At 45.1% G+C, this 15,222-nt stretch overlaps 1 protein-coding gene across 2 annotated transcripts in view; it reads right to left on the bottom strand.

Annotated features, from left to right (window-relative positions):
- Positions 1 to 15,222, bottom strand: part of LOC121550072 (semaphorin-5A) — a 203,419-nt gene that overhangs the window by 100,307 nt on the left and 87,890 nt on the right. For both annotated transcript variants that reach the window (XM_041862193.2, XM_041862190.2), the window contains exons 6-9: positions 14,952 to 15,050; positions 7,704 to 7,917; positions 4,909 to 5,194; positions 1,000 to 1,135 (exon numbers count right to left, since the gene is read on the bottom strand). In XM_041862193.2, the coding sequence (XP_041718127.1) occupies positions 1,000 to 1,135; positions 4,909 to 5,194; positions 7,704 to 7,917; positions 14,952 to 15,050 (735 nt within the window). The remainder of the gene's footprint in view (positions 1 to 999; positions 1,136 to 4,908; positions 5,195 to 7,703; positions 7,918 to 14,951; positions 15,051 to 15,222) is intronic.

Below are 15,222 nucleotides of genomic sequence, written 5' to 3' on the forward strand. Positions count from 1 at the left end.
TCTAAAATCCTCAGATAGAATGACCTACTTTTACTTAGTCACAACCACAAGCTACTTTCTGTAAACTCGCCATCATTACCTTGTAATTAATGATGTTGTTGTGGTGGGTTTATTTTCCTGTAATAATTAATAAAAAGTAGCTAAAGTTAAGTCATTGTCAGCTAACAAGCTAGTAACGAACCAAAACATTGTTTAGAAAGTTGCTGTTAGTTGCCTTGCTTGTGTAACAGTGTTGCTTCCGTCCCTCTCCTCGCCCCTACCTGGGCTTGAACCAGGGACCCTCTGCACACATCAACAACAGTCACCCTCGAAGCACCGTTACCTGTCGCTCCACAAAAGCCGCGGCCCTTGCAGAGCAAGGGAAAAAACTACTTCAAGGTCTCAGAGCGAGTGACGTCACCGATTGAAATGCTACTAGCGCGCGCCGCTAACTAGCTAGCCATTTCACACCGGTTACACTCACCCCCCTTTGACCTCCTCCTTTTTCCGCAGCAACCAGTGATCCGGGTCACGGCACCAATGTAACAGTGTTGCTTCCGTCCCTCTCCTCTCCCCTACCTGGGCTTGAACCAGGGACCCTCTGCACACATCGACAACAGTCACCCTCGAAGCACCGTTATCTGTCGCTCCACAAAAGCCGCGGCCCTTGCAGAGCAAGGGAAACAACTACTTCAAGGTCTCAGAGCGAGTGAAGTCACCGATTGAAATGCTACTAGCGCGCACCGCTAACTAGCTAGCCATTTCACACCGGTTACACTTGCTAGGTTGACATTTACTTAATTCATTTTTAAATGGATGGGTTTATTGGTGTTCAAATAGAGCAAGTATGCTATTTGGAGCACCGGGCTGCTGATGCCATGCATAGGCTGTCGTTTTGTGTTTATACTTTTTCATAACGAAGACGATAAGTTTGATGTCGGATGATAATAGAATGTTCATGATGTCACTGCGACAACTGTCTACAGAGATGTCGATCGACCAAGGTAGGTGAGTATTTACCTGGAAGTCAGGGTTAGGGTTAGGGTAGGGTAGCCAGGCGGAGCGAGAGTTCTCCTGATACTTGAAGGGACCTCCAAACACCTGGGTGATGGCACTGAGGTTGAAGGCACACACTGCAGACGCTGCTATGCTGTTCCTGAAGGGGGAAGAGAGGGATAGCGATATTCACACCCCTTTACTTTTTCCACATTTTGTTGTATTACGAAGTGGGATTAAAATGTTTTAATTGTAATTTTTTGTCAACTATCTATACAAAATACTCTGTAATGTCAAAGTGGAATTTTTTTCTTTTAACATTTGTAAAGAAAATCCTGAAAAATAAAACAAGAATATATCTTGATTAGATAAGTGTTCAACACCCTAAGTCAATACATGTTAGAATCACCTTTGGCAGTGATTACAGCTGAGTCTTTCTGGGTAAGACTCTAAGAGCTTTGCACACCTGGATTGTACAATATTTGCCCATTATTCTTTTAGAAATTCTTCAAGCTCTGTCAAATTGGTTGTTGATCATTGCTAGACAACCATTTTCAGGTCTTGCCAGAGATTTTCAAGCAGATTTAAGTCAAAACTGTAACTCTGAGACTCAGGTACTTTCACTGTCTTCTTGGTAACAACTCCACTGTAGATTTGGCCTTGTGTTTTAGGTTATTGTCCTGCTGAAAGGTGAATTCATCTTCCAGTGTCTGGTGGAAAGCAGACTGAACCAGGTTTTCCTTTAGGATTTTGCCTGTGCTTAGCTCCATTCTGTTTTTTTTAATCCTGAAAAACTCCCCAGTCCATAACGATTACAAGCATACACATAACATGATGCAGCCTCCACTATGCTTGAAAATATGGAGAGTGGTACTCAGTAATGTGTTGTATTGGATTTGCCCCAAACATAACACTGTGTAGTCAGGATAAAAAGTTAATTGCTTTGCCACATTTTTTGCAGTACTACTTTAGTGCCTTCTTGCAAACAGGACAATTTTTTAAAATATATTTATATTCTGTACAGGCTTCCTTCTTTTCACTCTGTCAATTAGGTTAGTATTGTGGAGTAACTGCAATGTTGTTGATCCATCCTCAGTTTTATCCTATCACAGCCATTCAACTCCGTAACTGTTTTAAAGTCACAATTGGCCTCATGGTGAAATCCCTGAGCGGTTTCCTTCCTCTCCGGCAACTGATTTAGGAAGGATGCAGGTATCTTTGTAGTGAGTAGGTGTATTGATACACCATCCAAAGTGTAATTAATAACAGCTCCATGTTCAAAGGGATATTAAATGTCTGCTTTTTATTTTATTTGACCCATCTACCAATAGGTGCCCTTCTTTGCGAGGCATTGGAAAACCTCCCTGGTCTTTGTGGTTGAATCTGTGTTTGAAATTCACTGCTCGACTGAGGGACCTTACAGATGAATTGTATGTGTGGGGTACAGAGATGAGGTAGTCATTCAAAAATCATGTTAAACACTAAAATTGCACACAGAGTGAGTCAATGCAACTTATTATGTGACTTGTTATGACATTTTTACTCCTGAACTTATTTAGGCTTGCCATAACAAAGGGGTGGAATACTTATTGACTCAAGATTCAAAAAACATATTCCACTTTACATTATAGGGTATTGTGTGTAGGCCAGAATGTGGAAACAGTCAAAGAGTGTGAATACTTTCTGAAGGCACTTGCGAAAGTATTCAACCCCCTTGGCATTTTTCCTATTTTGTTGCCTTACAACCTGGAATTAAAATATATTTTGGGGGGGTTTGTATCATTTGATTTACACAACATGCCTACCACTTTGAAGATGCAAAATATATTTTATTGTGAAACAAACAAGAATTAAAACAAAAAAACTGAAAACTTGAGCATGCATAACTATTCACCCCCCCAAAGTCAATACTTTGTAGAGCCACCTTTTGCAGCAATTACAGCTGCAAGTCTCTTGTGGTCTATAAGCTTGGCACATCTAGCCACTGGGATTTTTGCCCATTCTTCAAGGCAAAACTGCTCCAGCTCCTTCGAGTTGGATTGGTTCCGCTGGTGTACAGCAATCTTTAAGTCATACCACAGATTCTCAATTGGATTGAGGTCTGGCCTTTGACTAGGCCATTCCAAGACATTTAAATGTGTCCCCTTAAACCACTCGAGTGTTGCTTTAGCAGTATGCTTAGGGTCATTGTCCTGCTGGAAGGTAAACCTCCGTCCCAGTCTCAAATCTCTGGAAGACTGGAACAGGTTTCCCCTCAAGAATTTCCCTTCATTTAGCGCCATCCATCATTCCTTCAATTCTGACCAGTTTCCCAGTCCTTGCCAATGAAAAACATCCCCACAGCATGATGCTGCCACCACCATGCTTCACTGTGGGGATGGTGTTCTCGGGGTGATGAGAGGTGTTGGGTTTGCGCCAGACATAGCGTGTTCCTTGATGGCCAAAAAGCTCAATTTAGTCTCATCTTCCATATGTTTGGGGAGTCTCCCACATGCCTTTTGGCGAACACCAAACGTGTTTGCTTATTTCTTTCTTTAAGCAATGGCTTTTTTCTGGCCACTCTTCCGTAAAGCCCAGCTCTGTGGAGTGTACGGCTTAAAGTGGTCCTATGGACAGATACTCCAATCTCCACTGTGGAGCTTTGCAGCTCCTTCAGGGTTATCTTTGGTCTCTTTGTTGCCTCTCTGATTAATGCCCTCCTTGCCTGGTCTGTGAGTTTTGGTGGGCGGCCCTCTCTTGGCATGTTTGTTGTGGTGCCATATTCTTTCCATTTTTTAATAATGGATTTAATGGTGCTCCGTGGGATGTTCAAAGTTTCAGATATTGTTTTATAACCCAACCCTGACTTTGTCCCTGACCTGTTTGGAGAGCTCCTTGGTCTTCATGGTGCCGCTTGCTTGGTGGTGCCCCTTGCTTAGTGTTGTTGCAGACTAACTGATTATGTGACTTCTGAAGGTAATTGGTTGCACCAGATCTTATTTAGGGGCTTCATACCAAAGGGGGTGAATACATATGCACGCGCCATTTTTCAGTTATTTATTGTTTAGAAAATTTTGAAACAAGTTATTTTTTTCATTTCACTTCACCAATTTGGACTGTTTTGTGTATGTCCATACATGAAATCCAAATAAAAATCCATTTAAATTACAGGTTGTAATGCAACAAAATAGGAAAAACGCGAAGGGGGATGAATACTTTTGCAAGGCACTGTATATGGCTAGCATTGTGTCTGCTGACTGTTAATGTCCAGTCTGTGTTTTTGTCCTCTAAATACACATCTGTCCCTACCAGTTAGTGTCTATAACACAGACTCAGATACTACTGTGAGTGATGGTGTAAGGTGACTATAAATTTAACACCGGGCTTCAATTAAGATGTTCTGCCTCTGTGGCTAAGTGTATGGATCGGGCCTGACGGATAGCTTTCACTTTTCAAACTATCACTTTCCACAAGAGCATGTCTCTTCTAAGATGTGAGAAAATAGAATATGAGAGAAATTAGTATAAAGTCCAACTGTGAAACTGAACGTGTGTGAATGATGATAGTATGTATAATATGACTGTTCATTTTAAGATGTGCCTGAAGTATACTTCAGTGTTTTGGCAACTTCAAGGTTTATCGACCATTAAAAACTGGGTAGTTCGAGCCCTGAATGCTGATTGGCTGACCATGGGTATGACAAAACATTTATTTTTACTGCTCTAATTACGTTGGTAACCAGTTTATAATAGCAATAAGGCACCTTTGGGGTTTGTGATATATGGCCAATATACTCTGCGTTGCGTCGTGCTTAAGAACAGCCCTTAGCCGTGGTATATTGGCCATATACCACTCCCCCTCGGGCCTTATTGCTTTTAATAATACAATCACTAGGCAGAATATACCCTCTGTGTGTGTATGTGTGTGCGTGTATAGTATGCGTCTCACACTTACACATTAGTAGTGAAGATCCCATAGAGCAGTTCTAACTCTGGCAGGTAGAACGTCCCCTGTAGTTCATTATAGTTGAAAGGTATCTCCCCCGGTCGAGAGCAGTTCAACCGCGCCTTCATGAATGTAGTCCAGGTGTCCTCCAATAGGAAGCGGCCCCCAATGTCGTTCTTACAGACCCGGGCGGCGCGCGAGAACACGGTCCGACCGCAGTCGTGTTCCACCGCGTTCTCTCGGAAGAAGAAGTAGGTGAAGTTCCCGATGTCGTAGGAGGAGACAAAATTAGGTTCTGTTGAAGGAGGAGACTAAGTTAGGTTGTATTGAAGGAGGAGACTAAGTTAGGTTCTGTTGAAGGAGGAGACTAAGTTAGGTTCTGTTGAAGGAGGAGACTAAGTTAGGTTCTGTTGAAGGAGGAGACTAAGTTAGGTTCTGTTGAAGGAGGAGATAAAGTTAGGTTCTATTGAAGGAGGCAGAGGGCAAGAGAGAGAGAAAACAGAGTAAGCAAGATATGGAGATGAGGGGAGGATTTGGCAGAGATCAAAGAGAGCGATGGAGAGAGAAAATGAGGATGAGAGGGGACATGTAGTGAGTGAGAGAGAGAGAGAGAGAGAGAGAGAGAGAGAGAGAGAGAGAGAGAGAGAGAGAGAGAGAGAGAGAGAGAGAGAGAGAGAGAGAGAGAGAGAGAGAAAGAAGAAAGAAAGAAAGAAAGAAAGAAAGAAAGAAAGAAAGAAAGAAAGAAAGAAAGAAAGAAAGAAAGAAAGAAAGAAAGAAAGAAAGAAAGTGAGATGAAAAGAGAGACACAGAGAGAGGTACAGTGCATTCAGACCCGTTTACTTTTTCCAAATTTTGTAATGTTACAGCCTTATTCTAAAATTGATTAAATTGTTTTTTTCCCTCATCAATCTACACACTACCCCATAATGACAAAGCAAAAACAGGTCACTCTACCATAAAGGCTTAATTGTTGGAGTGCTGAAGAGATGGTTGTCCTTCTGGAAGGTTCTCCCATCTCCACAGAGGAACTCTGGAGCTCTGTCAGAGTGACCATCGGGTTCTTGGTCACTTCCCTGACCAAGGCCCTTCTCCCCCGATTGCTCAGTTTGGCCGGGTGGCCAGCTCTAGGAAGATTCTTGGTGGTTCCAAACTTCTTCCATTTAAGAAGGATGGAGGCCATTGTGTTCTTGGGGACCTTCAATGCTGCAGAAATTTTTTGGTACCCTTCCCCAGATCTGTGCCTCGACACAATCCTGTCTCGGAGCTCTACGGACAATTCCTTCGACCTCATGGCTTGGTTTTTGCTCTGACATGCACTGTCAACTGTGGGACCTTATATAGACAGGTGTGTGTCTTTCCAAATCATGTCCAATCAATTGAATTTACCACAGGTGGACTCCAATCAAGTTGTAGAAACTTCTCAAGGATGATCAATGGAAACAGGATGCACCTGAGCTCAATTTCGAGTATCATAGCAAAGGGTCTGAATACTTATGTAAATAAGGTATTTTCAAAAAAATCAAAAAATCTGTTTTCACTTTGTCATTATGGGGTATTGTGTGTAGATTGATGAGGAAAATAATTTTTGAATAAGGCTGTAACGTAACAAAATATGGAAAAAGTCAAGGGGTCGGAATACTTTCCGAATGCACTGTTTATGACAGTGAGTTCTGAGTGATTGACTAGGGGTCCATAGGAATGTGAGGTAGAGCTGTGAGGTAGAGGTGATTAGTATTAATAAATGATGGCATTGTTATTAATGACTTTGTGTTTCAATAGCAACATTTATTATTCATCCAGGGAAACCCTAAAGGTTAGGATGAGGTAAAACACTGGTGTAGTGTAATAGTTGTCAACCCATCTAAAACTGCTGACCTTCCTATAGCACTTATTGACGAGCTGTTCATTTTTATGTATGACATTATTGGACCTTAACCACACGCTTTATCCTTCCTGACAGTGATTTAATTCACTTTTAAATGAATGAGTTTTTTCCCCTTATTTGCTCTTTCAACCCCTCTTCTCCTCTGCACCTTTGCACAGCATCACAGGAGAAAAGAGAGAAAAAAATCAATTTGCCATAAAATTAGTTATTAAACCTTTTCTCAAAGGTTGCCGCGGCACTATGTATGTGGTGGCTTTTAATTTATTTTTTCAATCTGGCTTTAATGTGAATCAGATAAAATCCTGACAAGATAGCGATTGACCTGCTCTTTTAGAGCGAGTGAACGACTGAAGCAGCGTATTCAATCAGCAGCCTTGTTCCAGGTGGGGTGTGCTCTTGAACTGGGATCCACTGAGCTCTTCAGACCAACACCCTGATTTCATTGTTTCAGTACCAGATAGAAATGTCACTTTTATGTCCTTCAAAAGGAAAGAACGAAATATGTTTCAAAAAATATTTTTTGAAAATAAGTTAAAGACTTTGGTCCCTGCTGGGTTAATTTTCTTGCAGAAAACCAAAACCAAAAAGTGTGGATATGTTCTTTGTCATCAATACACTGCATGGCAGTGACAGACATTCGTATCATTGACATTTTTACACTTCCTGTATAAACACCACCAGCTTACTTCTACCCTTTCCCCACATCCTCCCCCTTTCTCCTTCTATATGAACCACTTTTCCTCCTCTCTATATCTTTACTGCTTATCCCCCTGCCCCCTTACCACCTTCCATTTCCCAGCCTACAATTGAGCCATTTGGAGTTGGACTAAGCAGTGCATTATTGGAAGCAGCTGCCTATCCTCGACTGCCTACTTCTCTACCCCTACTACCCTTACCTCTACCCAGTACCCCATCCTACCATTGAGCCATTTGGAGTTGTACTGTGCAGTGCGTAGAGGTGGCAGCCCCCCCAGACTGCGGTAGATAGCTGGGTCTCTGCCAGAGAAGTCCATGGCAGTGGCAGCATAGAGCTCTCCACTGGAGGTGATCAGAGCGGTGGAGTTATGGAGAGGGTTGTAGGGACAACGGGCCATCCCACTGATCTGGTCATGGATCTCTGTCAGGTTGGTCAGCTAGAGGGGCGGGGGAGAGAGGGGGGAGAGGGGGGAGAGGGGGGAGAGGGGGAGGAGATGAGGGGCAGGAGGAGGGAGAGGGTAGAGGATGAATGTGTTTATAATGTACACAAATGAACACAGGAGTGGAGAGAGAGGGAATGTTGGAGTGCACTTAATGCATTGATATCTGCACACATCACATGATTTTCAACTCCCCTCCCCTCTACTTGACTGGAATATGTCACTCCCATACAAACATTGATTTGTCTCAATTACTGTGAGTTGCAGCAGAACGATCACACAATGAGACAAGGCTAAACATTGAGCACTTGGGATGTTGCTTGGTTACCACAGAACCAAGGGAGAGATTTGGAGTTTGACTTGAATAATTGATTATGATAGTAAAAGTTCAAGTGAAACAGGGAAGTCACAATGGGCAGCATTTATAGTTGGTATAGGCAAAGCAGTGTGAGTGCAGACTGTTTTACAAATACTTCTATAGTAACCGCATTCATCTTAAGATAGCTAGGTGAGATAACCACATATCACAGTCAAATAAATAGGATACAAACATTCCATTCCAGCGAAACAACGGACATATATCATTTTGTAAACAAATCTGAGAACAGTACTATTTTACACACACATTAAGGTACCCATAAGCAATCATTTCTGATGAAAAAACACAAATGATAAAAATTGGGGGATATAGCGTTTGGAAATTAAACTCTTCATTTGGACAGACCTCAGATTAGAAAGAAGGATATGGAAACCCACAAACAATAATGCCTGTGAAACTGCTGTTTCTCCTCTAGGAAGAAACCTAAGAGAATCTTACAGAACCCTAGCTCAAATCCTACCTTTAGCTATCAGGTTTGGATACAAAACCAATCCCTGGAGAATCAACCGAGGTAAAATAGGCAACCTACAGTCTACCTACGCAGTTCCCAGCATACATCAAAGAGCTCTTAAGGCCATATCTATGTGGGTGGGTATTGCTGGTAATTAGCTATAGCATCTTTTTAGGCAAGAATATGACTCTTCTCACAGACTTTATAATCAGCTTACCCTATCCAAAACCACACACTAAGAACAAGAACACAACATCTGGAACAGGACCAATGCTAATAGAAAACCTCCATCTTCACTGTACTTCCTGGAGAAGTTCATGCACTTGTTATTCCTCCTAGTTTGGTTGTTCTAATGACTCTAGCGGACATACATCTGATTTCCTTGATAAAGCATTATTAAACCACATCAGTGACTTAGGGAAAGGCTTTCTGTTTTCACAAGCAGCTCGATGCGAAGCTCAGAGCTCAGACGTTTGGTTTGTCTGCCTTTGAAAGCTAGGCCAAATCCAGCTCTCCACGTTTAAAAATACTTAACACCCCGACCTACACTTGGCCCTAAGACAGTGCACTTGTTCCCAATAAAAACCCACCCAGCATAAACTGAGGCAACAGCCTTGAATATGTTTAAGAGCTGGAATGTACACAGTGTTTTCTTTGCCAATATGTAATTATAACTCATGGTGTAACTGTGAAGGAGAGATGCTTAGGGCAAGGCTTCCACCTCCATTCCTATCAATCTAAACTGTGAGTTTTTTTTTTTTTTTTTTTTTACATATATAAACCATCATTCTGTACTTACCATTTATGGTTAACCACATACTGTTGTAGAAATGTATCTTTGTTTCAATGGAAACCATTCCAATTAACTTTAAATGCTTACCAATTCACCAATTGGGGTTCTGCAAGGGTCAATTTTAAGGCGGCTATAGTTTCTTTCCCCCACACTAACCATCCCATTTAACTATGATGCAACCCTACACATTTACTCACATCGACCCAGGTGTGTTCTTAACTGCACATCCTGCCTGACGTGCAGAAGATCATCAGCACAGGAATATCTAACCATACAGAACACAAGCTTTGTCCGACTGACACACTGAAGCTTCTCTCTAATGCTGGCTTGAGTTTCAGGTTAATCAATGAGAGATGGACTATCCACTTCCTTAAAATATGTGATGCTCATTAATAAAACAGCCTAAGAGCGGGTCACTTTGTAAAGATTTATTAGAGTGGGTTGATTTGGACCACTGTTGGTTCCGTCAACACATACTACCTCCGCTCCGGGCCTTCGGCCTGACCCAGCTCGACCCAACAAGTGTCACTGTGTGTGGGCCTGAAGTCTGAGATGAAAGGGGGTATTGATGGAGCTCATTCTGTGTGTTGAGGGAAGTGTTTGGGTCGAGCTGGGTCTGTAAGACGGGTGGAATGGGGATAGAGTATAGATAGAGGTTGCATCTATCATGCATATTAAAGCAATGGAGTGAATGAGTTCTCTCTTCAGGACACACAGCAGCTGTGGTTGGGAGGACAGGCTGGGGAGACGGGTCACTTTCACACCTCTAATAGCCAATCATTTGAGACACACACTCAGTGCTGTTGACTTGGCTTTCAGATCATCTCTCTTTCACTCCCTTCCTTCCTGGTCAGTTGCTATGTTACACTTCCTTGCAGCCGTCTCATAAATGTGATCAGACACAGAGAGAGACAGCCAAGCAGGTGTTTGGTGTCTGATGATTCATAGCTGTCTACAGGGCAGCAAAGAGGCCATTGGGTCTGCAATAATAAGCTCTATATAATCATCATCATCATACTCATCATCATCATTATACTCATCATCATCATCATCAAAATCATCATCATCATGACCATCCTCATCCTCATCATCATCATACTCATCATCATGACCATCATACTCATCGTACTCATCATCATCATCATCATCATCATCATCATCATCATCATACTCATCATCATCATCATCATCATCATCATCATCATAAGCATCATCCTCATCACCATCATCATCATCATACTCATCATCATCATCATAATGATCATCATCATAATCATCATCATCATCATACTCATCATCATCATCATCATACCATCATACTCATCATCATCATCATACTCATCATCATCATCATACCATCATACTCATCATCATCATCATACTCATCATCATGACCATCACACTCATCGTACTCATCATCATCATCATCATCATCATCATACTCATCATCATCATACTCATCATAATCATAATCATCATCATACTCATCATCATCATTATCATCATTATCAGTGGCAATATCATCATCGCCATTATCAATATCATGACTAGAGGATTTCATTATCTAATTTCTGACAAACCCATAGAGTGGGCAAAAATAATCCTGCCATTCAACGCCAGAAATATTGATAAGGTCTTGAAATTAATTAAGATATTGTCATGAATGAGGACATTTGGAAATAATTAATTTAGGTAAATGCCAGTAAAGACAGTGAATGGGTCATTAACGGGATATTAATCTGTGATTATGTACACACATTATGATAACTAAATGCATATTTCTTTCTCCTCTCTCTCTCTCTCCCTCTCCCTCCCTTGCGATCTCTCTCTCTTTCCCTCTCCCTCCCTCTCTCCCTCTCCCTCCCTCTCTGTCGCTCTCGATCCCTCTCTCTCCCCCCTCCCCCATCCCTCCCTCCCTCCCCCCCTCCCTCCCTCCCTCTCGATCTCCTTCTCTGTCACACTCAATCCCCCTCTCTCTCTCCCTCCCTTGCGATCTCTCTCTCTTTCCCTCTCCCTCCCTCTCTCCCTCTCTGTCGCTCTCGATCCCTCTCTCTCTCACCCTCCCCCCTCCCTCCCTCCCTCCCTCCCTTTCGATTTCCTTCTCTGTCACACTCAATCCCTCGCTCTCTCTCCCTCCCTCGTGACCTCTCTCTCTCCCTCCCGCTCTCTCCTTCCCTGTCTCTCGCTCCCTCCATTCCTCTCTCTCTCCATCTCTGTCGCACTCAATCCCTCTCTCTCTCCCTCTCCCTCCCTCTCCCTCTCTCTCCATCACTCTCTCTCTCCCTCTCTGTCGCAATCAGTCCCTCTCTCTCTCTCTCCCTCCCTCACAATCTCTCTCCCTCTCCATCCCTCTCTCACTCCCTCTCTGTCGAACTTAATCCCTCTCTCTCTACCGCCCTCGCAATCTCCCTCTCTCTCTCTCCCTCCCTCGCGATCTCTCTCTCACCCTCTCCCTCTCTCCCTCTCCCTCTCCCTCTCCCTCTCCCAATCCCTCTCTCCCTCTCGATCTCCTTCTCTGTCGCACTCAATCCCTCCCTCTCTCTCTCTCTCTCTCTCTCTCTCCCTCGCAATCTCTCTCTCGCTCCCTCTCTGTCGCACTCAATCCCTCTCCCTCTCCCCCTCCCTCCCTCTGTCTCTCTCTTTCTCTCTCACTCACTCTCTCCCTTTCTCTCTCTCACTCCCTCCCTCACGATCTCTCTCTCCCTCTCCCTCACTCTCTCTCCCTCTCCATCCCTCTCTCTCCCTCTCTCTCCCTTTCCATCCCTCTCTCCCTCTCTCCCTCCCTCCCCCCTATTGCCCTCTCTCCCTCTCCCGCCCTCTATGTCGCTCTCGATCCCATTCTCTCTCCCTCTCGCCCGATCCCCCCCTCTCCTTCTCTCTGTCGCTCTCAATCCTTCTCTCTCTCCCAGTCTCCCAATCCCCCCTCTCTCTCCCTATCTCTCTCTCCCTGTCTCCCAATCCCCCCCTCTCTCCCGCACTCAATCCCTCTTTCTCTACCTACCTCTCTCGCGATCCCCTCTCTCTCTCTCTCTCTCTCTGAACTCTATAGCTATGCAGTACTTATCTTTCATATTAGCAGACCAATTCAGAGTAAATATGTGTTCTCCTATAACAGGGCTGATGAAATACCATCGTAATAATGTTTTGACATTTATACTATATGTATTTCTGACGCAGTCGTTATGAGACGGTGACCTTTGCATTAGCTGCTTTTGGAGAAAAAACAAATGCCATTACAAAGGTAAACCCCCACCGTCCCTCCCTCCCTCCACCTACCTACTATATAATATAACCAACAGCCCACACACTTCCCTCAGGTTAAACTGCAGGTTTATATACGGTAGGTGGAGTAGAAGCAGAGGAGGATAGAGTAGAAGAAGAGAGGAAAAGAGAAGGTAGTTGCAGATAAGGAAATAAAGTTGTCACGATCGTCTAGAACAGACGAGGACCAAGGCGCAGCGTTGCAGGCAAACATACTCTGTATTAAGAGACACGATCAAAACAACAAACGATACGTGACAGTTCACGGTCTACCATAAACAGACTAGAAACAAAATCCCACAACCACGAATGAAAATCATACAGTTTAAATATGGCTCCCAATCAGAGACAACCAACGACAGCTGACACTCGTTGCCTCTGATTGGGAGTCACTCAGGCAAACATAGAAACAGACGAACTAGAACCCCCAACATAGAAATATAACACATAGATCTACACACCCTGGCTCAACATAACAGTGTCCCCAGAGCCAGGGCGTGACAGTACCCCCCCCTAAAGGCGCAGACTCCGACCGCGTCAACCAAATACCACAGGGGAGGGACCGGGTGGGCACTCCGCCTAGGCGGCGGATCCGGCTCCGGGCCTGATCCCCGCTCCCTCTCCAATCCCCCAAAGTACCCCTGGTCTGGTCTGGCCCCGCTGGCCGGAGCTGGACTGCACACTGATGGAGCGGATTGCTCTAGCTCCGGCGTAAAACATCTGACCAGTGCCGAACCAGGCACCAGTGGAACAGGCACGGGCCGTGCCGGACTGACGACGCCCACCACTGGCTTGGTGTGGAGAACAGGCCGAGCCGGGCTGACGAAGCACACCACTGACTTGGTGCGGGGAGCAGGAACGGGCCGAGCCGGGCTGACGAAGCGCACCACTGACTTGGTGCGGGGAGCAGGAACGGGCCGAGCCGGGCTGACGGCGCACCACTGACTTGGTGCGGGGAGCAGGAACGGGCCGAGCCGGGCTGACGAGCGCACCACTGACTTGGTGCGGGGAGCAGGAACGGGCCGAGCCGGGCTGACGAGCGCACCACTGACTTGGTGCGGGGAGCAGGAACGGGCCGAGCTGGGCTGACGAAGCGCACCACTGACTTGGTGCGGGGAGCAGGAATGGGCCGAGCCGGGCTGACGAAGCGCACCACTGACTTGGTGCGGGGAGCAGGAACGGGCCGGGCTGACGAAGCGCACCACTGACTTGGTGCGGGGAGCAGGAACAGACCGGACCGTACTGGGGACACACACCACTGGCCCTACACCGGGATCTGGAACGGGCCGGACCGGACTGGTAACACACCCCAGTACCTCTCGCCGTGCCTCTACACCTTCCATCCCCTCTTCGACCAGTGGCCCCCGTAACCTGGCGGCCTCCTCTGCCAACCCGCTGGACCGCTCTATCGCGGCCTCCTGCTGCCCCGACGTCGTGAGCCCCCCCCTAAAAAATTTCTGGGGGTCTCTCTTCCCCGTGGGCCAGGCCTCTATAGTTCTCGCCCAACTCTCGCTCTTCTGCCTCCAACTCCCGCTATTCAGCTCCTCAATTGGCTTGACCCAGTCGAAGCTCTTCCTCCATTGTTCCCAAGTCCACTCTCTCTGCTCTTCACTCGGCTTGACCCAGTCGAGGCTGCCACGGAGATCTGCTAGGGATTTCCCTGGCGATGGCTCCTCGACTCGCTGCTTGGTCCAGTTGTGGTGGGATTTTCTGTCACGATCGTCTAGAACAGACGAGGACCAAGGCGCAGCGTTGCAGGCAAACATACTCTTTATTAAGAGACACGATCAAAACAACAAACGATACGTGACAGTTCACGGTCTACCATAAACAGACTAGAAACAAAATCCCACAACCACGAATGAAAATCATACAGTTTAAATATGGCTCCCAATCAGAGACAACCAACGACAGCTGACACTCGTTGCCTCTGATTGGGAGTCACTCAGGCAAACATAGAAACAGACGAACTAGAACCCCCAACATAGAAATATAACACATAGATCTACACACCCTGGCTCAACATAACAGTGTCCCCAGAGCCAGGGCGTGACAAAAGTAGAGGAGAGAAGAGAAGAGAAGAGAAGAAAAAAGGAGAGGAGAGGAGGAAAGAGGGGAGGATAGAAGATACATGATTAGATTCTTACTGTGCGGTTGGTGCAGATGGGTGTGAAAGCGTTGGTTCCACAGGTGAACAGTCTATCTCCATTCACCAGCAGCACTCGGATGTAGTTCTGACACTCCTCCTGTGGTGAGGACAGAACAGCACAGCTAACATTAGCACTCATAGAATGACACGAACACAGGAAAAAACACCTTAACCAAGTTTCAAGTATTTGCCATTTGTAAGTACATACATTGGAATTTCTCTTCAACGAGAGCTCGAAAAAGGTAGAAGAAGATTTTTTAAAAACACAA

Source organism: Coregonus clupeaformis, chromosome 34 (assembly GCF_020615455.1).
Source record: "Coregonus clupeaformis isolate EN_2021a chromosome 34, ASM2061545v1, whole genome shotgun sequence".
NCBI classification, from domain to species: domain Eukaryota; kingdom Metazoa; phylum Chordata; class Actinopteri; order Salmoniformes; family Salmonidae; genus Coregonus; species Coregonus clupeaformis.